Raw genomic sequence first — 26,595 nt, forward strand, 5'->3', positions numbered from 1 at the left:
CATATGAACTAGTACTCAATCACGGACAGTCACTCATAATCTAGTAAGACTCGGGCGAAAGCATTAGTAGTTAACGAGAAAAAGCACAGCAACCCAGTTTTTAGAAAACTAAAAAGCAAACCTTATCGAATCCTCAAAGAATAACGACACACTTCCACCTTATTATCTTCAACATTACCAAATGAAGACATCCATGCAGGAAGAGCGGAAGATAACTTTATCGAGGTCCAGATCACAAGCCCCATCGCAGTCGACTTCTAAGAGAACAATTGCCGTTAATTAGTTATCACGTTAGAATAATATTATGAGAACTAGTCCTTATCATATACCTATCTTGATTGAGTATACCATAACATAACTTCGACTAGTGTCTTTTTTAATATTTTGCAACTTCCATTACCCTACCTTCCACGGTATTTTTGCCACCCACCTACTTAGTCATAGATTACTACTTTCATATCATCGAAGTATTGAATGTTAGGCTTAACGTCATACGTTTCTGACTGAATTATTTACGATGAAATTATACGGATAAAGTGGTAGCAGCCGGGGTTCCTACACAGAACGAGACAATTAGTGAGACCATCACGTAAGCAGCATACAATTACCTTATTATTAAACCTCGTTTCGCCAGTGTGTATTAACCCAACTAGGCTTAGTACTTCAACATACAACTCGCTTGAGTATAAACACGAAATGACTAATCAATAAATGGAGGGTTCTAAACACGGATGCTTTGAAGAAACCTGTACCGTGTACAAACAAAAACATTTTCACAATAAATCTATAGTGATCAACCACCGCACTACGTATATATTAACCAAGCGTTCTAGGAGTACTGTGTCAAGCTCGACACGGGGACTACATAAGCATTGGCGTTAGCATTTCTCGGCTTATTTTTTTGTGTTAGTAATAATCGTAATAACACTTAAGTTAAAGACACTTTCAAGACTGTAGAAAAGACTCGAAATTTTCATCTTAAAAAACATTTTCTCTTTGAAAGACTTAACTCACTGATCGATAGTAAATGAATATCGGACGGATTATAACATAATAATAAGCATTCTTTTTATTCAAAATACCGGCCATCGTATATAAGTAAAGTAGGTAAGTTACGCACACAATTAACTTGCGACAACACAGCACTGTCCGTCATACAAATCGCCAGTTTACGGAGTTTAGATAAAAAATGGACCCAATTTGTTGATATAGCGCAATAAGAAGAAACGATTTCTACCATAATTTTATTGTAGGGAATCACATTTATGCGACGACCTTCGCGCGTCCTAGACACTTTTTCAAGGGACCCTGAAATTACAAAGTTTATACACGAATATTTCGAAAGACTCACCATAGTAGCCTGTTTTTCCGCACGAGTCTGGAACCGACCATGACCAAACTTGGATGATGTGTCGATAAATTTCAGGACAATCTTCTCCTTTGATCGTGTCTTAACTTGAGGAATCAATGTTTTCCTAAGTGTTATGACACGCTTCCTGGGTCCCATACAGCAACCCTTGATCATGACGTAATCGTTCCTGACTTCACCGTAGTGTGGGAAACCACCCATAGGGGTGATGTTTTTAGCCGTTAAGTCGAACTCTGTGGACGCATTACCTTTAGGTTTAGGTACTGCATTTTTATCTTTATCATCCTTAGAGGCTTCTGCCTTCGCAACCTCTAGTTGAGCTTGTAAACCTACCAGAAAATATAAAATATTTGAAACTTACCCATTCCAATTCTGTAGATCTTCTTGTTTAACTCTGTTCTGTGGAAGTAACCCTTTTGACCAGCCCTAGCAACTGATCTTGCTACACGTGCAGGATGCCACGCACCAATACAAGCTACTTTACGCAAACCTTTGTGGGTTTTTCGAGGAAGCTTTTTGGTGTGCCAGCGAGAAGTAACGCCTTTAAAACCTTTACCTTTGGTGACACCTATAACATCAATCATTTCATCTTGCGAAAACACGTTTGAAACAGATATCTGCTTCTCGAAATGCTGGCGAATCCAATCGACCTTCTGTGAAATAGTCCCACCATTTACTTGGATTTCCATGATATGTGACTTCTTCTGACGATGTTTCATCAGGCGCATCTAATAGAGTTTAATGAGTATTTATTAGGATTACCTGTGTGTGTGCAATCGCTCGAACAACCGTACAATACTTTTTGATTTTTTTCAGATCACGCTTTATCTGTGCAAGGCCTGCTTCACATAACCATTTCTTGGAGGATTTAAGGAAAGCTCTTTTCTTAGACTTGCACCAATCTTTGTAAAACCGACGTTTGAATTCTTCAGTAAGATGTTCTGCCCAGACAGTCTTAAAAGTCCTTAAACCCTTGGCAGTTGGTGCGTACCCAACCATCCCAACGATTACCATAGGTGGGCACTCCATTATAGTTACTGGTTCAACAACCTCACGCTTATGAACCTTGGATCCAGGTCGATCAACTTCACGAACAATGTGAGTCATTCCTGCTTTATATCCCATGAAAGCAGTCAGATGAGGTGGAAGAGATCTTCTGTCCCGTGGGAATGCCTTGCATTTCCCTCGGATGCGTCGACAACGCTTTTTAGGTGTAAACCCGAGAGAACCGTGACGCGGAGCAGAGAATTTCCTGTGTGACTACAAAATGATGAACTGATGACAACAAGCGACTTACCATGTCCGAACACGCTATCTGTGAGCGCCAATCAGCAGACAAAAACACAGCTGCACAATATTGAATGTTGTCCAATGTATCCACAAATTGACTTCTAAATCTTAGAAACTTGATAGTTTCAGAGGTATTCTGTCGGTTATCCTAAATTCTCCCTATCTTTAAAGTACCTTTTCTGAACAACTTGCCTTTCACTGTTGTGTGCTCTAAATGTACACTTGAAATTCTTCAGTCTGGAACCTTCACTTAATACATGCAAGTAAGAATTAGCATTAGTTTACCGTTGTTTGGTCACTACTACGGAATAAAAAATGAGTAACTGAATTGCTACATATTTCGGTCATGTCTTATTTAACCACATCCATGTAGCACTGTGATCAGTGAAATTTTATTAACATGAACTGCTCGTTACATTTTACCACAAGATGTATGATCTTATAGGAGTTTTATGAGTCCAAATCGAAATTCGAAGGACTAGGAATTAAGCTATCAGACGATGCTTTCTAACGAAGCCAGTCGACGAACTTAGAGCACCTTCGGTTCACTATAACTCCGCCTGGAGTCCCTCCGGGGTTACTGCAGTTCCCAAGCCCGGAGAAAGGAGGAGGGTTGGGCATGGGGTTAGCGACCCCATCCCGTAGAAAAATAACTCGCTAAAAAACGCTAACCAAAAAAATTTTCTCACCCTTTATCTTTTTCCTGGTGATCGACTGGACCATGAAGACGTCAACAAATGAAGGGAAACACGGGATACGATGGACATCTAGGATGCAGCTGGACGATCTAGACTTCGCAGATGATCTGGCCCTCCTATCGCAAACGAAACAACAAATGCAGGAGAAAACGACCAGTGTAGTAGCAGCCTCAGCGCCAGTAGGTCTCAATATACACAAAAAGAAAGACAAGATTCTCCGATACAACACAGAATGCACCAATCCAATCACAATTGACGGAGACGATTTGGAAGATGTAAAGACCTTTACATATTTGGGCAGCATCATTGATGAACACGGTGGATCTGATGCAAATGTGAAGGCGCGGATCGGTAAAGCAAGAGCAGCATATTTACAACTGAAGAACATCTGGAACTCAAAACAACTGTCAACCAACACCAAGGTCAGAATTTTCAACACAAATTGTCAAGACAGTTCTACCGTATGGAGCGGAAACTTGGAGAACTACGAAAGCCATCATCCAGAAGATAAAGGTGTTTATTAACAGTTGTCTACGCAAAATACTTTGGATCCGTTGGCCGGACACTATTAGCAACAACCAACTATGGGAGAGAACAAACCAGATCCCAGTGGAGGAAGAAATCAGGAAGAAGCGCTGGAAGTGGATAGGACACAAAGTGAGGAAAACACTAAACTGCGTCAGTCAAATAGCAACGGAAATGAGGAGATACAACTTGGCAGTACTGGGAATCAGCGAAACCCACTGGACCCAAGTTGGACAGAAAAGACTAGCTACGGGAGAGATGTTGCTATACTCCGGTCACGAAGAGGAAAATGCTCCACACACTCAGAGAGTCGCTCTAATGCTGTCCAAAGTAGCACGAAATGCACTTGTAGGATGGGAGTCTCATGGATCCAGAATCATCAAAGCGTCATTCAAAACAAAGAAGGAGGAGATCTTAATGAATATTATCCAATGTTATGCACACACCAATGATAGCAACGACGACATTAAAGATCAATTCTACGAGCGGCTGCAATCAATCATAGAGAAATGCCCAAGAAAGGACCTCACCATTCTAATGGGGGGTCTAAATGCCAAAGTCGGAATAGACAACATCGGATATGAAGATATTATGGGACAACATGGCCTGGGACAGAGAAACGAAAATGGAGAAAGATTTGCAAATTTGTGTGCATTCTACAAATTGGTCATAGGGGGAACAATATTTCCACACAAGCGTATACACAAAGCTACATGGATCTCAGAGGACCACACTACAGAGAACCAGATAGATCATATTTGCATCAACAAAAAATTCCGAAGGACAATGCAAGATGTGAGAACCAGGAGAGGTGCTGACATAGGTTCAGATCACCACCTAGTTGTAGCCAATTTAAAACTGAAGCTGAAGAAGAACTGGACAACTGGACACACAGCACTACAAAGGTTCAATACGGCCTTCCTTCGAGATATTGACAGACTCAGTGAATTCAAGATAGCTCTCAACGACAGGTTCCAAGCCTTACAAGATCTACTGAAGGAAGAAGAAACTACTATGGAGGAAAACTGGAAAGGTATCAAAGAAGCATTAACTTCAACTTGTCAAGAGGCTCTGGGCCTAAAGAAACACCATCATAAGGAATGGATCTCTATAGAAACACTGGACAAGATCAAAGAAAGGAAGAACAAGAAGGTAGCAATTAACAACAACCGAACACGAGCAGAGAAAGTCCGAGCACAAGCTGAATACACAGAAGCAAACAAGCAAGTGAAGAGGAGCATTAGAGCCGACAAGAAGAAATACGTGGAAGAACTAGCAACGACGGCAGAAAAAGCTGCAAGGGAAGGAAATATGAAACAGCTCCACGATACAACGAAGAAAAATTATTCTGTTAAGTCTAACGCTATCCTTCGGGCTTGAGATGGTATCATTTCTTATTGGTCAATTATTTATTTCACGTGTCATTTTCCTACTGATCAATACTTATTTCACGTATCATTTGTCTGTTGGCCAAATATTGTACAAATGTTATTTTCTATTTTATGGTACGTTGTGGTCTGCTTGATTGGTATATAAACAGAGTATGTTTGAAATATAATGATTCATATCTCAGAGGCTGAGACTTGCGTTCTGGACTCAACTGGATGGGCCAGACAGAAAGCAGGGCCAATCAGAACTCTAGGTTGTTCCCACGTATTTACGCGTCTTTGGTCCGATCGATAATTCTCTGCGCTCCATAATCAGCAGTCACAGTTATAACAAGTAGCTTACTGAAAAACAGTGATGTATTACATCCCCAATCGTTTGAAAATTCAAGCACTATAAGGAATTTGCGTTATTATCAGAGATGTATAGGTAATATGAAAATTGTATCTGGATGAGAATTAAGCAGGATAGCTTTGATTTTGATAAATATGCAGAAATTAGAGATATGATGATAATGACAACTGAGAAATAACAACAAACGTCGGGAGATCGTCATAACGTTTTATTGTTCAGCAAATAAACCCGTAGCATTAATGCCATAATAAAACCAGGAATTTAGTTCGTTTAATTGCCACTCATAGTTATGCCCTAAAATGTTCTGCCGAAGCCTCTAAAATGCACAAGCTTTTGATTCCTACTGCGTTTTAACACACTTGTTTGGTTGTGTGTGTGATCCTGAAAGATAGTTTTAGAGGTCAAATGTAATCAGGACTGATAGACTTAGCAAAAATGGGCTTCTTTTCTTTCCGATTTTCGTTCATAAGTAACACGAAGTAACCTTACAGGGTGCGTTTGGCAAATGTTTACTTTGCAACGCACCTTAGAGCAGCAAGTGAACTTGAGTAAGCAGACTAACGTATCCGAAAGAGGAATTTTAAACTTCATATTACCAAGAATCAGGAAACGAGCAACGAAGGCAATGAGAAGCCACACGTAACATCGTTTTTCCAAGGACATTGAAATTCGGTTCTTTTGGGTTAATACTGCAAAATTTCTCTTTAACTGATTTCCATTCCGTTTTACGAAACCACGCTACCTTCTGGTGGATAAAATGTTAAAAATTAGTGCTCCGTTCTGTTTTTCCTTCTCATTGAGAACCTAGTGACCGGAAGTGTGTTAATAGTGGTTCACAAGAGCTTACAATGGTTGATTATCTTCTCTTATATGAATTAGACTTCGCCTTCCTAATATCGGTTGTTATTAAACTAGTCAACCATGTCATACGATGAGTTTCGTCCCGTTTCTTCTAAGGCGTCGGCTTGAAAGAAGTCAACAATATCTGTGGTATTATTTGCTAAATATGAGATATATATTTACTGCGTATCAAAGCGGAGAGTTGTTCATTTTTTCTGATGACACGAACGTTTTCCTTTCTAGTGGTGGTGCGAAGGTGATAGTTCTCATCCTTGTATTACTCGTAACTAACAATATGTCCAGAGAGATTTATATACTAAATTTACATCTCTCATCATTTTCACAGACCTACTTGCAAGAACAAAACTTACATACTTGACTCTTATTCAGTAGAGCGTGAAACTTCATTCAGTCGCTGTATTCGATTTACGATATCCGTAGTTCTAGATGCAATGGGGAAAATTTTGGTGTCCTCTGAAAAACGTGATCCAACTTTGCCAAATGACTGCCTTCATCGGTGGAAATATTGAAGATGCCAAAGGTTGCTGGGAGTAGTTAATACATTGTTGTATGACTTCAGCGATTGCTGAGTCGTATGCATCTACTGAGTTACTAATGGGTGCTTCAGTGTCCTGATGTTCAAGTATCGTTGCTTAAGCGTTAAGTTCCTTAATTGTGGAGAATGCTTTTCGCTCGGTGTCCCCTAGATTGATGGATTTCGCATTTCCACGAAGTTGGTCGGTTAGCGGTTTCATAAGTGACTCGCATTTCGGTATGAACCGTCTATAAAAACGTGCGTAATTGCTTGATGATGGTCGGTTTTGAGAGGTCGGATGCCTTGCCCATCAATAATGTGTCCTAGGAAGTCTAACGAGTCGGTTCCGAATTGGCATTTCTGAACGTTTACAGTAATGCCATGTTTTTGTAGTCGGTCGAAAACAAGATCCAGATGCTTAAGATGCGGTTTTCTGTCCGGACTTGCTATTAGGCAGTCATCAACATACACATGTACGAAGTTGAGACCTCGAAAATATTGTCTATGAATCTTTGGAAAGTTTAAGCAGCGTTCCTTAGGCCGAAAGGCATTCGCAAAAATTCGTAGAGTCCGAAGGGAGTTATGATAGCTGTTTTTGGTATGTCGTCAGTAGCCATAGGGATTTGGTTATACGATTTAACCAAGTCGATTTTCGAAAAGACAGTTGTACCTTTCAAGGTAGCTGTCAAATCGTGAATGTAGGGAGACGGGTAACGATCGGGAATGGTTTTTGCATTCAATCGCTGATTGTCACCAGTTGGATGCTAATCGTTACTGTCCTTTTTAGGGACCATGTGCAACGGAGATGCTCATGGGCTGTCTGACGGTCTTATGACACCTAAGTCTATCGTGTGGTCGAATTCATTTTTCGCCAACCTTAGTTTTTCGGGAGCCAGTCGTCGTGCTTTAGAGAATACAGATGGTCCTGTAGTCGTGATGTGATGTGTAACGTTATTGGTTGCACACGGCAATTTCGGTTGTGTTTGGTATATCCCAGAATACTTATCGAGTAGTGGTTGATAGAATGGGTCTATCGTGTGCTTAATTGTGACTAGAGATAATCTGCAACCAGAAAAGTCACACAAACAGATAAATTAGTGTTTCGTCTACTAGCCTTCGTTTGCGCGTATCGATTATTAGATTGTAGTGCTGTAGAAGGTCTATACCAATTATTGGCATAGAAACATCTGCAACAACAAAAATTCAGTGTATTAGGGCGTAAACCCCGTTAAGGTAAACGTACTTTTTACCGTATGTGGTGATAGGCTTTGTGTTTCCCGCCTGTAGATTTAAAACCGATTCCTGAAGCCGATCGTTAGAATTAGCTGGGAGAACGCTAAGTTCTGCGCCAGTATTGACGAGGTAGCGAAATTTCGTTACAACAGACGGCTAAATTCACCGGCTAGGGTTGCTGCAAAAGCGTGCCGGCTGGGAAGTTTCCCGACTTGTTTTTCGTGTCGGTCGATTTTGAGTTGGGCGAAATGCAGGGTTTTCTGAAATTTCTGGAGGACTTTCCATACTGGTTATGATACCAGCACCAGTCGGGATTAACCGTCTCTCGTGGTCTAGAGACAGATCACTTAGATGAAGTGCTTCTTCGAGGGGTGTATGACCGTTTACGGTCGTTACGAAGATTAAGATAACGTGTTAGTGTATGACATAACTCTGTAATGTCATTCCAGGTCGTTTGAGGCTTTGCTCTGACTAAAAAACGTCGGTATTAAAAGATTTGGTGATTTCCAAGATGCGGTCAGCAGATGCAGCCAGCTCGTCTAAGGCGTTGTTTTGGAACGAGACCAGCAGAGCTTGCACCTGTTGAGGAAGTTTGGTTAAGAAAAGTTGTTTGAATAGGCCATCATAGAAGGTTCTTTGACCGCGTAAGATCCGTTTTGAATGTTTTATATGTGTGTGAAAATCCCTCCATGTATATACTTACACTTTGTTCCTGTTGATCCCCTCTGTTGTACATTGTTAACTTTTTGATTATATTCGAATCGTTAATATTTGTATTTTATTATAGATTTTATTTTTGTTACGCCTTCACCAAGTCTCCATGTTTCTTTCCGAACTGCATTTATGTTGTTTTACTTTATACTTAGTCTTGGCGGCAGCCATATTGGTTTGTTCCTCCCTTTGATTGCTTTACCTATATTGCCTGGCATTGTGCATTTTTGGTTATGAATTGAGGCACTCTTCCAGAATTGGAAACACTCTGTGTTATAAAGCAACCAAATATTATCTTTTGAGAGAATCTGTGCGGGTTTATCCAGGCAGGATAGAATAACATTTATTTGTTGTGGTTGATTTGATCAATTGAACAATTATTGGTTGGATAGCTGAGTGGTCATATTTGTTTAGGTAATAATGTACATTTGAATTTATGATGAATTATAGAACAGTCATTTTACCCAATTACTTTGTTTTGGTTTCAAACGGGCGAGGGCGCGTATCTAACCCACCTAATCAGCTGTCCATCAGTCCAAACCTTAGTTTGGATCTTACAGACCGGTAACCTCTCTCATTCTTTGCAACATGTTAGTTGCAGAACCGTGTTGGTCTAACCTTTGTCGATCGGTTAGGTCTCCGCGTTTAAGGATAGATCGTCTAAGTGTTTCGTAGGGTTCAGAAACATCACTAGTAAATATGCTAGGTGTTACGAACATGTTGAATTCGCGTGGTAGTGCCTTGACTACTACGAGGGACTGTGCACGTGTGTCGTTCAAGCCGTGCTCGTGGAAGTCGGCTTCTGCGTAGCAGAACCAGGCTTCAATGTTGTCCGGCCAGAAGGGCATTGGTTAGAACGAAAGTGGGGACATAGTCGTTAACTAAAGTACCTTGAGTGTCTGTTCCGTCATGGAGCAATATATAAAGTACGGGAATGAACGAGTTAAATATATATATTTATATAAAACACGGGAAGAAATATCACAATATATAAAAAATTAGTATAAGGCAATAATATACAGAATTCAAAAAAGAAACAGACTCATAGTTTACGGTTTGTGTACCAGATCACGTCGATTCCGTGGAAACTGTTCACATCGGGCTCATCAATGAAGATACCACAGGTATTCAGAGTATGACAACGCTTTAACCAGTAACACCTAACATAAATCGTATTTTGTTGGAAGTCATTCAGAATGATCGTGTTATTTTACCCTTCCTTATCTGGAAGATAGTTTTGCTGTATCTTGTGACTAGGGTTCAGTACGAGCCTACGATACTCGGCTACTTAGTGACAAAGGATCGAGGCACTCTAATACGATCGGCTGTTTTGAAGACGAGAACAGCCAGTTATACACAACGCATCAATGCGAGATGGCTAACACAGGAAGAAGACGAACTTTGGGGAACTTCATGTTCGAGGTAGGAAAAGCAGCGCAAAACAAGTCGGTAAAACTGTTGCATATCTAGTAAGAAAATATAACCTACAAACACGCGGAAATTTAGTTTCATACTTATGTATTGAGGACAGATGGCTCACAGGCTGTGTTAGTCCTGTTCTGGCAAGCTCCTGGGGGTTTATTGTCTTCTATTGAGTGATTCAATTGAAGAAACGGACAGCACTTATTCGTGTAACAGGTTACGAGATTTGATGACTCGGTGTGAAGACCTGTATGCCAAGAGTATTCTGACCATTTTTGGCTTTGTATGCGCCCGCTATGTCTTCGTAGTTGTCCCGTTTCAAAAGAAAGTAAACGGGAGGATAAATTTAGTCCAAAACCATTACTTAGAATTCTACACATTGAAAATCAGATCACTTCTCAATATGGAACAGGACAGCATTAAAAGTTCCAGCATTTCAAGCCACTTTTTCTATAGCAAACTCCAGGATTCTGGAATTGAGCAGGTAGCTGCCCCTTGTAAATTTTTCAGGATATTTCAGTACCCTTTGAAAAGGGCTTGCAGCCTGAACGCAGTTTTCAATTCCGGACCTCACTAAGGTTGTAAGTAACGTAGTGAACACATTAACATCTAACTCGATAAATGTCCGTGCTCTGCAGTATTTCAATAAATGTTGGTTCCCAGGATGAGCATTTGGAATTCGCTCTTACTTTCTGTCAAAGACCTACCAAGTAATCCTTGATTTACTTTAGAAGAGGTCAGGCAATTCCAGGATATTCCAGCCTTAATAGTAGTCTATTTTTCGGCCTTTTAACAAGTGCTTTATTGAGGTCTGCGTGGAAAACGTTCATTATCTTTGGTCTCTTTCCATAATTCGCTCACTGAAAGACGGTTTGTTATTCTTTCCTGGAACCGTCTTGTTCGCTGTTTAACTAATTGTCGGTTTCCATGAACGTCGTTATTGCTTTTTTGATTATTCTTTCCAGCGTTTCAACTATTATACTGGTGGGCTGACAGGTCTGTAGTTTGACGATAGTTATTTTGATCCTGTTTTGTGTGTCATTCCAGTGCATACGTAACACCTTTGCGAAGTGACAGATTTAATACCGGAGTCTTTATGGATATTGTAAAATTTATCTCAAAGTTCTAGAGTTTAGTTCACTCGGTCTTGCTGGTTTTTTCGTGTCTGAAGTGTTGAGAGCCTTCTGTAAGTTGTCTCAGTCAAAGTCCATAGTGAGCGGCCAGCTTTGTGATTTTATACCTGGACCCAGTCATTCATCAATAAGAATCTCCCAAGTGAAAACTGTCCTGAAAATTTCTCCGTGGTTTTTGTGTTTTCCTAGTTTTGTCTTATTATCTGAGATCTACTCTACTCCGCAATTAAGTTGGAAATCCTATAATGCATTCTTTTTGCGTAATTTATGTACGAGAACAGCCTCATCGGCTACCTGATTATAGATTGAGCCAACTGCCTTTCATATATTTGCTGAACAGCCCGGATTGTAATTTTGCAATTAGTTCGCATCAACCTGTGGCATTCAATTGCATTTGTTGTGCGAAGACTGATGGAGACCTTCCAATATTTTTTCATATGTCTTGGTAAACGTCAGATATCTCAGTTTATCTAAGGGTAAGCGCACTTTCTCTTCTTTGGAACTATACAGGATATAAATGGTTCACTTATGTGATTGTATAATTACCGGAAATCAGTCTTTATCTCTGTCACCGATGCACAGGAGTCCTCTTTCTGGTTTTCAGTCGACATTGTAGAATTGATCGCTTTCATTTCTGCCTTCCATATATTAGGACGGGCTGGCTCAACTGCTCGACAGATAATATCAGCCATGAACTCGAATGAAATGACGACATATTCACTTCCCCTTATACGTGGGACGAAATTTACTTCACTGACATCATCATCGTGTGTGAAGAATAAGTCCAAGTGAGACCAGAAGTTTTGTAGGTCATATCTAGTGGAATCCCTAACATGCTTCAGTAAAGCTAGAGCGACTGTCGTTCCCAACTATTTGTAATCAAACGATGTTTTCGTTGACCCTACTTCTAAGCATCCCCAATTTGTAGAGGGCGCAATAAAGTCACCTTTCATGAGGCTTTTGTACCTTCGTGACCAGGATTCAAATTTAGCTAGAAAGAGGTCGTTTACCACATATGCTGGACCACAGAGGGAGTAAGCTTCTGTGCAGCAGAATCAGGCCTCGACATTATTAGACCAAAATGGCATTATTTAAAATGAGGGTCGCGAAAGAGTGTAATCTTAAACAATTTAGGATTTTATTCAGTCATGATAAATATAAAGTATAGAAATGAACGAGAAATAATAATAATAAAATACCAAAACATCACATTATGTGAAGATAAAAAATAGGGAATAATATATATTGTTCCAACAAGGAACGGGCTTACAGTTTACGAATTGGTGTACCAGATCAAATCGGGATCACCACTAAAGATGTCACAAGTATTCAGATTTTGGAAACGCCTTTACTAGTAACGCATTTATAATCGAAGTATGCCAACCTACTCAAATCCGAGGTCAGAAGTGGGGTTTGAATGTATGTAGTGATATTGGTCCTAACCACACAATTATCAAAGCTGAACATGAGATAACCGGGAGAATAGATGCTCGACATTTAACTCCGAGAGAAGGCCAACAATAGAGAAGGCGGGAATAATTAATTGTGTTCAATCGGATGGCATGGCTCAGACCCACAGGCGTAGACATTCAGCATAACTCGTCTATATTCGCAATAAATATATTATTTTATCCTCAGCCCAAATACGCTCTTCAAAAATATTGAACTCCATACTTGTAGCTCTCACAACACGACGAGTCAGTTTAGATAACGTTGGGATTGCCTAGTAAAAATATCATGGATTAGGTAGTCATATCATGAAAAATCTACAATTTTAGGATTAGGTTTAGTGTTATAGCAGTACAAATAACAAACTAGACAATAATTCTACAAATATATTTCGGAGGCTATCGATGTATCTAGGATGATTGATCGTGCTAGCCAATGGTTCTAGAAGATATGCAACACAGCGTATCCGCTCGCGATCTGGTGCAAATGAGTGACCAAGCGCCTTGAGCTAGGTGTGCTTAGTAAAACTAATGAGGGCGAAATCAATATCCAAGACTTACAGAACAATTTATTTTGGGGATTTGTTTGCTGTTACAAGACTCCACTATTTCGTATCCGGCATAACTTTCTACTGTTGACTACGGAAGCTGATAAAGACCACACTCCGTACTCTGATAGAGTAAATTTACAAGCGGAATTATTTACATTAAATGTATTATCCAGAGATTATTTTAAATGTTTATCGTTCATTTTCAGTCTGAACTCTCCCGTCGATGCTGACTCTGAACACTGTTACTGTTGTAGTTCAGTGATTAATAAAACTGAAACAGGATACAGCTACTCAGAAAACCAAAATTATGATGCTGTCTAGCCACTCTTTTTGCTATTAAGACAGGTCGACGACAAAATAAAATCAGGAGTTATACATATAACTCAAATATTTTCAAATTTTCCACTTAATGTCGATATTGTGGTGCATGGTATTTCTCAAGAATTTGCCGGTTTAGAAATCATAGATGTACCATACGCAATAAAGTTGGTTAACATAAGGCAGCATTCCAAACTAGCCAAAGTTTTATATCAAAGCCGTCGAAACGTCTTCACCAGTATCAAAACAAGAATCTAAGCCGTATGTGTCATACTGGCATTAAGCATAGCGAGTAAAAGAAGGTATGTGCAATTATTAATTGATGGTGTTCAAATTCGAATACAATCGGGCACAGCAACAGATAGCATGTTAACATCTAAGCGAACATGGAATTTAATCTGGCTGTCTACAAGTATTGCCAACTAAACACAGAGCTCAGAGTGCCTCCAGAGACATGTTGAGGCTTGTTGGGATGACAAAATACTTTGTTGAATTCCAAAAAAGCTACCCCACAGGAACCTTTTCTTCGACGAACAGACATGATTCGGATTAGACAGCACACTAACCTGTGGGATATTCCGTTGAGCGAAATATGTACGATGTAAAGTTTAAACAGTCCCACAGATCTTCCCAAAGTTCGTGTAACAAAGAGAACCATAATGACAGAAGACCTTTTGAGGAAGCATAAAAAATCGTTCCTGAACAAGTTAGGATGCTGCACAATCGGGAAGGAAAAATTGTACTCAGGAGAAGATTCAAAATCTGTTTCTCGCCCTAAACGTCAAAGATGACGAAGTTGACAAAGAATTGAACCGATTAGAGAAGTTCAGTGTTACCCAACCTAGTAATTGTTCGGCATGGAAAGCAGAAACCGAAAAGGACGATTTGTCTTTTTGCTGATTTTTCAACAGGATCAAATAATGCTTTGCAAAATCATTCATATCCACTACTTTTGGCAGAGGATTTATCTGTTAGATTAAACGGTGGACGTCATCTTGCTAAAATTGATTTATGTGAAACCTACTCACATTTGGAAATCAAAAGAGATTCAAAGGAGTTCCTAGCCACTCTTACCCACCGTGGACCCTATCAATATACCCGACTGCCGTTCGGCGTAAAGCCAGCTCCAGAAATTTTTCAGTGGATAATGGATACTATTATTTCTAACCCTGAAGGCGTAGCAGTTTTTGGACGACATTATAGTTGTTACTTCTGCTCAGGAACTAATGGTTGGTTAGACGTTGTGCTTACTAAAATATCGCATGCACGTTTTCACTTACAATAAACGTCCATAAACCTACTCGAGTCCGTTAGATACCCAAGATATATATTTGATTAGGACGGTCGTCGACCAGATCCAGATAATATAACTACTATCACAAATATGCCCAGGCAGACTGGTGTTACAACGCTGAGTTTGCTTTGGGGGACGATTAGGTGCTATAGTATGTTTATATTCTGCATGTATCGAGTGAGAAATTTGTCAAGCCAATTTATGATAGCTAATGTGTCATGGCACTGGACAAAGTAATGTCAAAATTCGTTTAGTGAAATAAAAAGGATTTTATCTTTTAAACTATTGCTGACTCATTACAATCCTGAGCTTGAAATAATTTTGGCCGCTGATGCTTCCAACTATGGAATTGGAGCTGTCACCAGTCATAGTTCTCCAGATGGTGAATAAGAGCCAATCACTCATGTATTCCGAAATCTCAACCCAGCTCAACAAAAGTACAGTCAAATTGAAAAATGGCTAGCTTTAGTTTTTGCGGTAAATAAATTTCATGAAGTGGTTTATGATCGTCGATTTACTCCTCTAACGGATCACAAGCCGCTCATATCTATATTTGGATCGACGTCGGGTATTTTGGCATATAAGGCAGATTGAATACAACTCTGGGCATTTACATTACTTGCTTATGACATCCAAATCTTGTATAAATCAACAAAAATGTTTGGACTAGCTGATGCTTTATCTCGACTAATTACGAATCAGAAGCAAGAAAGTGAAGATGCTATTACTTCAACGCTATCATTGGAGGAGGATATTAACTAGATAATAAAAGTTGATATAACACCACTATCCTCTGGAGACCTTTAAGTACTGTACACAAGTAGACGACGAGCTGAACAGATTGTTATTTACACATGTCATAGTTTGCCCGCTCAAATAGACAACAAATCATTGAACAGTATGCTCGCCGACAGGAACTTCAATCGCCCGTGAGTGAATGCCTGTTTGGAGATCGGGTAGTTATGCCCAAGATTTTAGAACTTCATGTCGCATACTCAGGGGTAGCACGGATTAAAATACTTGCACTAAGCTATGTCTACTGGCCGAATATTGATTATCAGTTCGAAGAGTATGCCGTGAGATATTCTGCATGTGCGAAATCCACTAGTGCCCCTCGATAAACGGAAATTCAGAGTTGGGGAGCAACTACAAGGTCATGGTCAAAAATGTACGTGAATTTTGCCGGTCACATAAATGGGGAGCAGATCTTGGTAACTGTTGATTCTTTCTCCAAGTGGCCAGAAGTTCATTACATGAAATTTGTATCGACAAAAGGTACTGTGGAAAAATCGAGATAGGTATCCAGCTGATTCGGTGTCCCGATGTATTGACTTTGGATAATGAACCTCAACTTACCTCAGTAGAATTTGAGAAGTTTTGCTTCGACAATGTTAGTCGAGAGGTTCGCGGACACTTTTACGAGAGCAGTACTTAAAGCTAAGGGAGGAGAAATAAGTGGTGTCATTCGAAGATTTTTACTAAACTACCACACAGCGTCAAACCCATCAACAATCCATCATGAAGGTCAGGCAGAAGCGATATTTTGAGGGAAAATTAGAGTACCAGTATAACAGATGAAACAAAGACCTAGAATCAACCTTTGCAATCAGCGGTATGGCGCATTGCCCAGAGAGTTCAGTGTGCGGTAAACGTTGGTAGAAAGAGTGATGTATCCCAAGGCACCATCTTAGGTCCCCTACTTTTCCCTCCCTACCTCAATGAATGACCGCCTTTGCTTAGGTCGTTGACGTTATTGTTTGCAGATGGTGTTAAGATCTGGAGACCAATAAGAACTGGGGCTGATAATTCTGATCTCCAAGCCAACCTAGACTAATTGGTTATATGGGTTCGAGGTTGGGGCTTAGAAGTTATTTCTGTGCGCTCATGCATATCGGAAACGGTAATAGTTAGCAGCATATTATCGATGGCACATCACTTCCATTCGTTCAGGAACATAAAGACTTAGGAGTGATAATAAGACACGAATTAAAAACAACTACGCATCGCAACGCAGCTGTTGCTAAAAGGTTTCGTGCACTATGGCCTCTTTGCCGAACATCCAAATGCTTTGACGAGATGTTTAGAATTTTATATACCACATATGTACGACCACACTTTGTGTAATGTATCCAAACAATTGGCTCATGTCTAATTAAGGATACAAACTCACTTGAGAGTGTTCAGAGTGTGGGATACAAAATTAGTGAATGGTGTTTACGTACTCCCTTGCGACGAGCGTCTAGAGCGCCTAAACCTTTTCCCTTCATCGTATAGTAGGACGCGAGGCGACCTTATATTGGAACTTGATATCTTTAATTATGATTAGAATGTTAGTATGTCTTATCTTTTTGCTCCCTCCAGCATCAATAATCTCCGAGGTTATAGCAAGAGGGTTCACAAACTACGATCTATTAAACTTAAAGTGGTGTTCCGTCTTTCTCATCGAGCGGTCAGTGACTGGAACGCCTTACCCGAACAAGTGGTTGCAGTACCATCGGTGAACATTTTCTAGGAGTAGCTGGACACTTATTGGAAGGCAAACTGTTATGTTTGACACAGGTACACCAACCTAAGATCCTCATTACTGAAGATTGAAGTGAAGCCAACCCGGAAGATTGGAACATTCATCAGTGGAAAATAAAAGGTCATTTACAAAGTAGAAGTTCGAGAAAATATGGCTGCGTAACGCAAACCAATTACGGCCGACCAGACAGAAATCGGAGACTTGAGGTGATGTAAGGCCGGATCTACCATTAAACATATTCATTTTATTGTTCAGTAGTCTACCTTTCCATTTAGAAAAGGCTCAGCTTGACGGATGATTTGACAGGTTTCCAGTGCAACAACAGGGTTCATCTTTATTTATCCCTCCGTTTGACTAAATTCTACAGACAATATCGTTATATTGCTACCAGCCTTAGTAACTCGACTTTGAGTTAACTTTGTCTTAATGTTGGGTCATTAGGAATCATCAGCAGGGCTTTTTACCACTATTTACATTATATGTATTCATAATTTCGACCTGAGAGTGATTAGTACTTTAAACTAGCACCCTTATGAGGTAGATTAAATAGCCTACACAAAGACCCATCAACGAACACATAAAAATGCGTCGAGAATTTAATATATTAGATTTTGAACTATTTTAGTAATTTTATTTATTCTTTATTAACATTCATATGTGAAGTAATTTTGATTAATCAATAGAACACACGTGGATAATTCACTGAAAGTCTGTTAAGTTGCATGTAGAACCATTAAGGATCATCCAGGGACACTTTCTTTTACGTTTAGAGGTGAAGGGTCCTCGGCATACAATAATTCCACAGTTCCAAATTCAGCACCGGCTTTGTGTAAGTTAATATGAATTAAATATTTATATCCTATTCAGTGATAAAAATTTAGCAGTTTTTGTTACTTTTAATGGCCAATCTCATTGCTAATTAGCTTTTTTTGCTTGTTTTAAATCATCAGAAACAAAATATATGTCCTAGCATCGATTGCAGCGGAATAACTTGGTAGGTGACTAGGTCACTAATTTGCTAGTTTGTTTTCTTCTTTGGATAGAAGAAGTAAGCCTCATTAAGCATAGTCAGACTTTGTACCCTTTCTCTCACAGGTTTCGATTTTAAGTATGCATAAATCGTGAGTTTTGATATCATCAACGCCCAAAAAGTCCTATCTACTCATGATTTTACTGGAAGTCTGCGTATTCTACGTTTGTGAGTAGGATTATTTGTCCTTAAATCTAGCAACCATAGTTGTTTTCAGTAGGCTAGGAGCTTTTTGTGACTCTCATCGGATCTCTAGGACTAGCCGTGTACAGATATTGGATCCACCTTCCACTCTCAAAGTTATTATTAGTCTAAGAGGTCGTTGAATTATGGACCATGAAGAAGAAAGGTACAAAATTTAAGTGTAAATACGGTGAGACTATTATTTATGGACGAACTATTCATGTATAAGACAACAGGTCTCGGATGTCCACTTATTCATTTGGATAAATATAGTTTTGACATTATAGCTGATGTCAGTTCGTGATGAAAACCCTAAGTCTAATTTTTAACCTTAGCCATCAACTGAATCATGATTCTTACACTTCAAACTGCTTTATAAACTACATTTAGCCCTAGTAACTAGATAGTCACTCCCAAGGTCATTTTAGCATCTCTCAAAGGTCGTTCATAAATTAGTCTCACCGACTTACAAATAGAGTGATATCACTCTGTTTTGCCTCAATAGCACGCAGATTTTAGGGGGGGGTAGCTTAAATCTAATTTTCAGAAAAGTTCTTCGGTAAGATCTAACATAGAATGTTTTTTCGTTGCTCCATTTTGTGCAGGTGAATATATACTAGGTTATTAACGTGTCGGTTGATCCCGTTCTCCATATTTCTGTTACATGTACCTATATCAGTAATAAATTCTGATCTAAGGCACCTGTATAATACAGAAACTGTAGATATGTGCCTATTGGCTTCCTGTTTCTTCAGTTTTTCATAAATGGATTGTAGTCAAGATAATCCAAATTTTTTATTTATGTTGTCTCAGTACCTTTCAGTTAAAAGCTGTGAATATGTCTGCTATCACATTGATTGTCCTCGTGCCTTCAGCTTCTACACTTAAGTATACCGCAACATATCACGGATCAACGTTTTTCAATATTTTTCACCAACACCCAAGCTCGAGCACTATTATGTACTATAACCTGGTATTAAATGGTTTTTCAACTTAGATTGACTTGTGATCTTAATAAAGCTTCAACCAGTAGCAATATTGTATACCGGAATCCTACCAAATTCATTGACGATGTGGTTTTGATTCATCTAAAGTCTGTATAAAATACCCTACAACTTATTTTGTCCCAGAACATAATTTAAGTAGGTTAATATCATCATGTGCTCTTCTGATATCAAAGTTACATACAGGCGTTATATTCAAAACTGTAATTCACTAATGAGTATTAGCAAAAGGTAACGTGTTTCCTACTGATACATAGTTACAAAGCGGCTTCAAACTTCAAAAAATCATCCTAGTATAAGACGTCTATGATTTTTTTCACAAACTCTTGTCTTTTATCAACTTGTAAAATTTCAATCAACTCACCTGAAAACCAGTATGATGAAGAGTTATCATCTATGAGCTTTTGCATTATTGTGAATTAGTGTAGGCTTGGTAATTGAAGAATTCGAAGTTTAACTAATAGCTTGATGTTTCGTCCATAATTTGTAATCTCATCGGTATTCTTAAACCAGATCATATTCATAGATTGCAAAAATTACATCCTTTATCATCTCACAGTACGCTTGTCAAACCTTTAAATATAATCTCAATAAACTATGTAAAGATTATTGGTTGTAGGAATGATATCACTTTAGTAGTTCATAGATTTTCAAAAACATGGGGGAAACAAAATTCCAGAAATAGGCCGGTTTTTGTTTTTAGTCCATCGTCAGATGTTTTTTTGAAAGGCAGAATCCGCAACTTTATTTATTTGAACACAAATATTGGTACATGGAGGCATCGGATACATATGCTTCAAACAATAATAATGGGAATGGGAAAAGATGATGTAAGGTGCGTACAAAAAAGGGGAACAATAACAAATAGAAATAAGTGTATGATGGTGAAAAAATAATAATAACAATAATAATAAGAGAAGCAGTTCACTTAGCAAAGGTATGACCAGAAAGAATTCCATCTAAAAAAGTTACGCACATTTTTTATGAAGAAAGTAAAAGAAGGTTACAGCAGGATCGCCACTGGCTTCTATTCTGAGCCATATCTGACAAAGTCTCTAGCCACTGCGTTGCACCATCTCTAGGACACCAACCAAGGAGTCGTGAAGGACCAGCACAAGCCAGTCCTATGCGGCTTTCTTTCATACCACGACACCATGTCATACACTGACCACCTCCCCGCCTTTTCCAACCAGTCCCAGTGACGGTAAATAATGCACGACGTGGAACTCTCTGAGACGACATTCGTAGAACATGTCCAAGCCACTGAAGTCGATATTTCAAGATGGTGACACCAATTGAATTATCGTCTCTGCGCCCAAATACACGATGCCATACCTCTGCATTACTAACATGGTGTTGCCACTGGATGTCAGCAATCCTTCGGATACAACGATGATAAAACACAGAGTCGTTGAACATCCTCAACTCGGAGAGGCCAGGTTTCACAAGCATAGAGCAAAACTGCTCTCATCGACGCGTTGTAGATCCGACCTTTTACAGCCAGACTAACATCACGAAGGCACCAACGACGGCCCAGATTGGCATAAGCCACTCTATCTTTCGCTATACGTGCGTTGATTTCATCACTCACGCCACCACCAGCACTTATGCAGCTACTTATATACACGAACTCGACTACTTCTATCTGCTCACCATCCAGGGTGAGTACAGGATTAGAATCCGACAGATCGCAGCCCCGATGCAATCAAGCATGAATTCTACCACCAGTTAACTGTTCTTCTCCAGAAAGTGCATTCGACAGATATTGTAGTACTAGTCGGAGACTTGAATGCTCAGGTCGGGCGTCTAGGCACAGAAGAGAGTCATTTAGGTGGCCGATGGGGACTTGTTGGTCGCAGGTCAGATAACGGGGACCGTCTACTGCAACTGTGCACAGACCACAACCTGTTTCTGGCTAGCACTAACTTCTGGCACAGTCATTGCCGATGTGCCACCTGGCGTCCTCCCTCTGCATCTCAAGCCTGGACTTAGATTGATCACATAGCGATCAGCTACCGCTGGCGTGGTTGTGTACAAGACTGCCGCTCCTTTTGGAGTACCTCTCTGGACTCTGATCATGCCCTTGTTTCCGCTAATCTTACCTTACGTTTCAGCAGCCGATAAATATATCCCCCTAAATAGATCAATATCAGGAAATTGGTTGCAGCTTCTGTTACAACTAAATATCAAACCGAGCTAGGTTTTAAGGCTAGCTACCATTCCACCGAAAAGTATAGAGAGGCATTGGTTGCAATTGCATGATATATTGTTCATATCTTCATCCTCCGCCAAATGTTAGAACACTGTCATACTTATCACAGGTAAACAATCGTAGTGTTTCTTGACATCAGGACTGCCTTCGATTCGTTGGACAAGACTGTTTTCTGAGATTGTTTATTGAAGGGGGTGCCTGAGAAGCTCATTAACATTCTAAATGCCTCAGGCAGAGTGAGGGCATACAACCACCTTTCTCCATTGTTCCATTCATGCAGCGGGGTTAGACAAGGTTGCCCAATCTCACTTTGTTATCGACGTTCTAGAAATAGCTCTGATGGATATAAATAATGGCGGTGTGAATCTCTTGCCTGGAAAACGACTCTTCAACCTTGAGAGTGTGGATAATATTGTCTTTCTGTGCGGTGATATCCAAGCTATGCAGTCCGCAGTTAATCAGTCGGCAGTTAGTGTCCGTAGGTATAGCATGTGGTTTACACCTAAGTGCAAAGTACTTTAACAAGACTAGTAGCACTCTCTGTGTTTTATCATCGTTGTATCCGAAGGATTGCTGACATCCAGTGGCAACACCATGTTAGTAATGCAGAGGTATGGCATCGTGTATTTGGGCGCAGAGACGATAATTCAATTGGTGTCACCATCTTGAAATATCGACTTCAGTGGCTTGGACATGTTCTACGAATGTCGTCTCAGAGAGTTCCACGTCGTGCATTATTTACCGTCACTGGGACTGGTTGGAAAAGGCGGGGAGGTGGTCAGTGTATGACATGGTGTCGTGGTATGAAAGAAAGCCGCATAGGACTGGCTTGTGCTGGTCCTTCACGACTCCTTGGTTGGTGTCCTAGAGATGGTGCAACGCAGTGGCTAGAGACTTTGTCAGATATGGCTCAGAATAGAAGCCAGTGGCGATCCTGCTGTAACCTTCTTTTACTTTCTTCATAAAAGGTGACCATAACTTCTTCAACTGAAAAAATTGTTTCTGGTTGTACCTTTCCGTTTCCCCCATTATTATTATTATTATTATTATTATTATTATTATTATCATTATTATTATTATTATTTTTATTACACTACCTTACACTAATCTGTTCGCTATTGTTTTTTTCTCTTTTAATCCTCATTGTTTTGTGTGGCGCATATATATTTGGTGCCATCTTGTTCCAATATTTATGTGTTCAAATAAATAAATATATAAATGGGGCAATAGTATGATTTGTAGTTCTAAAAAGTTTGGAAATAAAGGGATTCTCCGAAAAGAAGGAATGAATTCTCTGAATAAAAAGTATGAAGTAATGTTGAAACTTGGAATAGAACAGAGAAAAAGATGAATACATCTGTATCACATCATCAACCGACTTTTCGTTTTCCCTGTGTACCCTACTACATTCAGCATTTATCACTTAGTTGTCCCCACATGCTACCAATGCTTCGAAGATATCAGATGTCCTCTACTTTCCACAGCCATGTTTTCTAGCCATAATTTGAAACAGCCAAATACTATGTAGTAGATGCGCTCCCTAATTAGCAAACAAACGTTTTGTTTTGGAGAGCATCCCTCGCAAATTTCATGCAATTTTCCGGCACATTTTTTTAACGAAAATTCTAAGAAATCTCCTGATCGACAGAATCAAATCCTATCTTAACTTCGAAGGATACAACTGGTATTTCTGTTTTCCAGAATTCAACGAGGGTTGAATATTTGACTGGTACATTCACATCTAGTTCTGAAACTAGTTCGGTTTCTCTAAGTTTACTGTCCATAATCTATCTTAATTTCAGATGATTATTGAGGCTAATATTTTAAATACTATATGGGTCAGGGTGATTCATCCCTCGTTATCCCAAGAGACTTCTATTCCTTTTCTAAAAATTCTGAAACGATCAGCAATTGAGGTCAGTTAGATGAGGTTACGTTTAGCTTCCAAACTCTAGAAAATACCTCGGTCATCCTAACCACCAAGATTTGACCAATCCCCTCAGAGACCTCCTAAGTTATTTCATCAGATCCTATTACTCTATCTCCTTCCTCATGCTAGATGTGCTCTTTCTAACTTCACTAAGAGTGTGGGAGACATTTTTCGACCTCATACTCAGGTTGTTTGGTGAGGATGAGTAGCTTGAGAGTAACTGGAGGCTACTAAAACTTACTTAAGGTGTTCCTGTCATATAGGATGACATAGGTTCGTGGTTCGTAGAAAGTATTACTAATAACTGACTTTTTAACACCTAGGTCTAAGGTTTCCAACCAACTGCTTCCAACTACCTAAAATCAAATACACAAGTATCTACGAAAATGTTAGTAAACTCCACACCATTGTACTTAGTCAATTTTCGCATATGAGAAACTGCTAAATTCAAGGATATAAGGTTTAAGTCATGAAATTATAAGTGTTTTCAGAATATCTCGCGTGTATTAGAGCATTCTAAAGCGTAAAGAGAACAAGTAGGTATGGTGAATGATCTTCGAATGGCGTGGCCGAGATATGTTGCACACTCCTGCTCACCGTCCTTCAAATAAAATTATCGTGGTCAAAGTTAAGCTTAGGATTTAGGAAGGTGCTGGTTGGTTAGCCAAGACAAAATCATTTAATAGTCCTTAATTAATCTGGGATACATAAATATATATTTACTCTTTGATTGGTGTAAAATGAAGGGATTTTATTTAGTTTTAAAAGATTTTGTGATGTACTTGAAAACCTATTCCAAGGTAACTTTCATCCCCACTTTTTTACTCTACCGCTTAGCTCACGCCATTGTTGTTTCCACTTGCATTAATTCACTTTCTTTACTGTCACTGAAATCATCATCTTGTTTGCTGGGTTTTATTCTCCAGTTTAAGTTTTGTGTGATTCCTGTCTATCTTCTAATGCATTTATTTCTGTTTCAAACACATTCTTGGTCTTCTCAAAAAGCTGACTTAGTATCTTGGTCCAAACTTTGGGCTTATTTTATTTATTTTATTTTAACACATAGATATTGGTACAAGGAGGCACCAAATACATATGCGCCACACAAATCTCATTCGATATGTGTGAGGGCTGTGATACTGTCCGGGTGCCCAAACCGAAGCAGGTGGTTTTCTTAGTGGGCCACTCCCCGAGCCTTCGACCTGAAGGTCTGATCCACAAGGCAGTGGAGCATCGTAAGGAGATGCAGTCCCATGGAAGCCGGTGACCAACAATTGGTTCATACGCCTTTTGTTCCCGCAGGATACTGGAGCCCATGTGCACCATTGGTTTGGAATCCGGTTAAAGCGCCGGACATTCACTTTTCGTCCTCTCATTTTTGTAAACAACACCCCCGCCACGAGAAGGCAGTGAGTAGGACTTCCCTGGCAGAGGCTATATACGCGTGGCCATGTGAGAGCATTTCGAGAGGGAGAGCGGACTCTCCCCACTCTCGGCCATACCAGGGCATTTGGGGGCACTTTGGGCTACCCGTTTTAGTTTAAGCAATCTATTGTCTATCGGTGTCGTTTCTCTTTAATAACCCATGCTTTCGCCTGAACTACATATGTATGAAAGTAGTTAGCGGTGGGGGTCTTCCAACGAAAGCATGAGTATATTTCTCACCAGTTCGTACTGTTCTACTTTACGACTTATGAAACATGGCCTTACTAGATAAAGTTGGCAATTTGGTTGGTGAGGTAGTGAACCTTCATCGATAGGTGGTTGGGACATGTATTACGTATGTCAAACTAGCGCTTAACTAAACGGGTGACGTCTGGTGTAAGAGTATATTGGAAGAAAGCTAGGGACAGCCAAACCAAGACATAGAGCCACCTAATGAAATCATTGACGATTAGAATGATTCGTGTAAATAGTTGTAGACTGTCTAGCTAGGGTCTGCGCGATTATCGTAACTAAAGGTTAGAGGCATTAAGCAACGTGGCTCAGGGCTGTTTTTTATGGCGTAGATGCATTCTCACTTTATCTCCGACCCGATTCTGAGCTTTAAAGTTACCTTATATTTCCTTATTTCATGAATTTTGTTTTCTTCCCGTTCATATTGTCTGCTTAAGCTTTTACAATACGGCTAATACTGTGATATGGGATTCGTCTTAATAATTTTATCCTCCTGTATTAATGTGGTGTGACAACCTGAACCAATGAAAGTGTGTTCTGGTTCCTATGTTGCCTATAATTTGCTTCGTAACCTTCGAAAGTATTCAGTATGTTTTATCGTGGAACATTCATGCGTGTTCATTTGGTAATGAATCTTTTGGGACATTCTATTAATTAAAATAAATTTCAAATAAAACTCATTCATTCCAGTTTGTTGACTTGAACATATTCTAATGGCTGACTATCTGAAGTCTGCATTAAGCTATTTCGCCACCTCAAACACTACTAAAAATGAAAATGAATTTCTTGGCAGTAGTATATCTGTCGGGCAACTAAGTTTAAAAGTTAAGAGAATCATTGCTGAAGGTGGCTATGGAATAGTTTATGAAGCTCAAGATGTCAATGAAAATACATCATATGCGTTAAAGGTATCTGTTTACTTTTATAA

General features: G+C 39.5%; 2 protein-coding genes across 3 annotated transcripts in view; one reads left to right on the forward strand and one right to left on the reverse strand.

Annotated features, from left to right (window-relative positions):
- Window positions 1-1,230: 1,230 nt before the first annotated feature.
- Window positions 1,231-2,688, reverse strand: RPL3_1 (60S ribosomal protein L3; the record flags this gene model as incomplete). 2 transcript variants are annotated; one of them, XM_051211760.1, is made up of 5 exons in its annotated part: window positions 2,667-2,688; window positions 2,132-2,621; window positions 1,731-2,097; window positions 1,352-1,698; window positions 1,231-1,308 (listed from the first exon to the last, which is right to left on the reverse strand). In XM_051211760.1, the coding sequence occupies exons 2-5, from the start codon at window positions 2,492-2,494 to the stop codon at window positions 1,264-1,266; spliced, it is 1,122 nt and encodes a 373-aa protein (XP_051071858.1). In that variant the 5' UTR covers window positions 2,495-2,621; window positions 2,667-2,688. The 2 variants fall into 2 exon arrangements, with proteins under 2 accessions (XP_051071858.1, XP_035586566.2); XM_035729465.2 differs by having other exon boundaries at window positions 1,264-1,308; window positions 2,132-2,629.
- A 15,902-nt stretch (window positions 2,689-18,590) lies between these two features.
- The window catches only part of MS3_00003888 (uncharacterized protein), a 46,278-nt gene continuing 38,273 nt past the window's right edge, over window positions 18,591-26,595 (forward strand). Inside the window, exon 1 of the mRNA XM_051211761.1 lies at window positions 18,591-26,575. Within this exon, the coding sequence (XP_051071859.1) occupies window positions 26,381-26,575 (195 nt within the window). The 5' untranslated portion in view covers window positions 18,591-26,380. The remainder of the gene's footprint in view (window positions 26,576-26,595) is intronic.

This window comes from Schistosoma haematobium, chromosome ZW, assembly GCF_000699445.3.
Source record: "Schistosoma haematobium chromosome ZW, whole genome shotgun sequence".
NCBI lineage: Eukaryota > Metazoa > Platyhelminthes > Trematoda > Strigeidida > Schistosomatidae > Schistosoma > Schistosoma haematobium.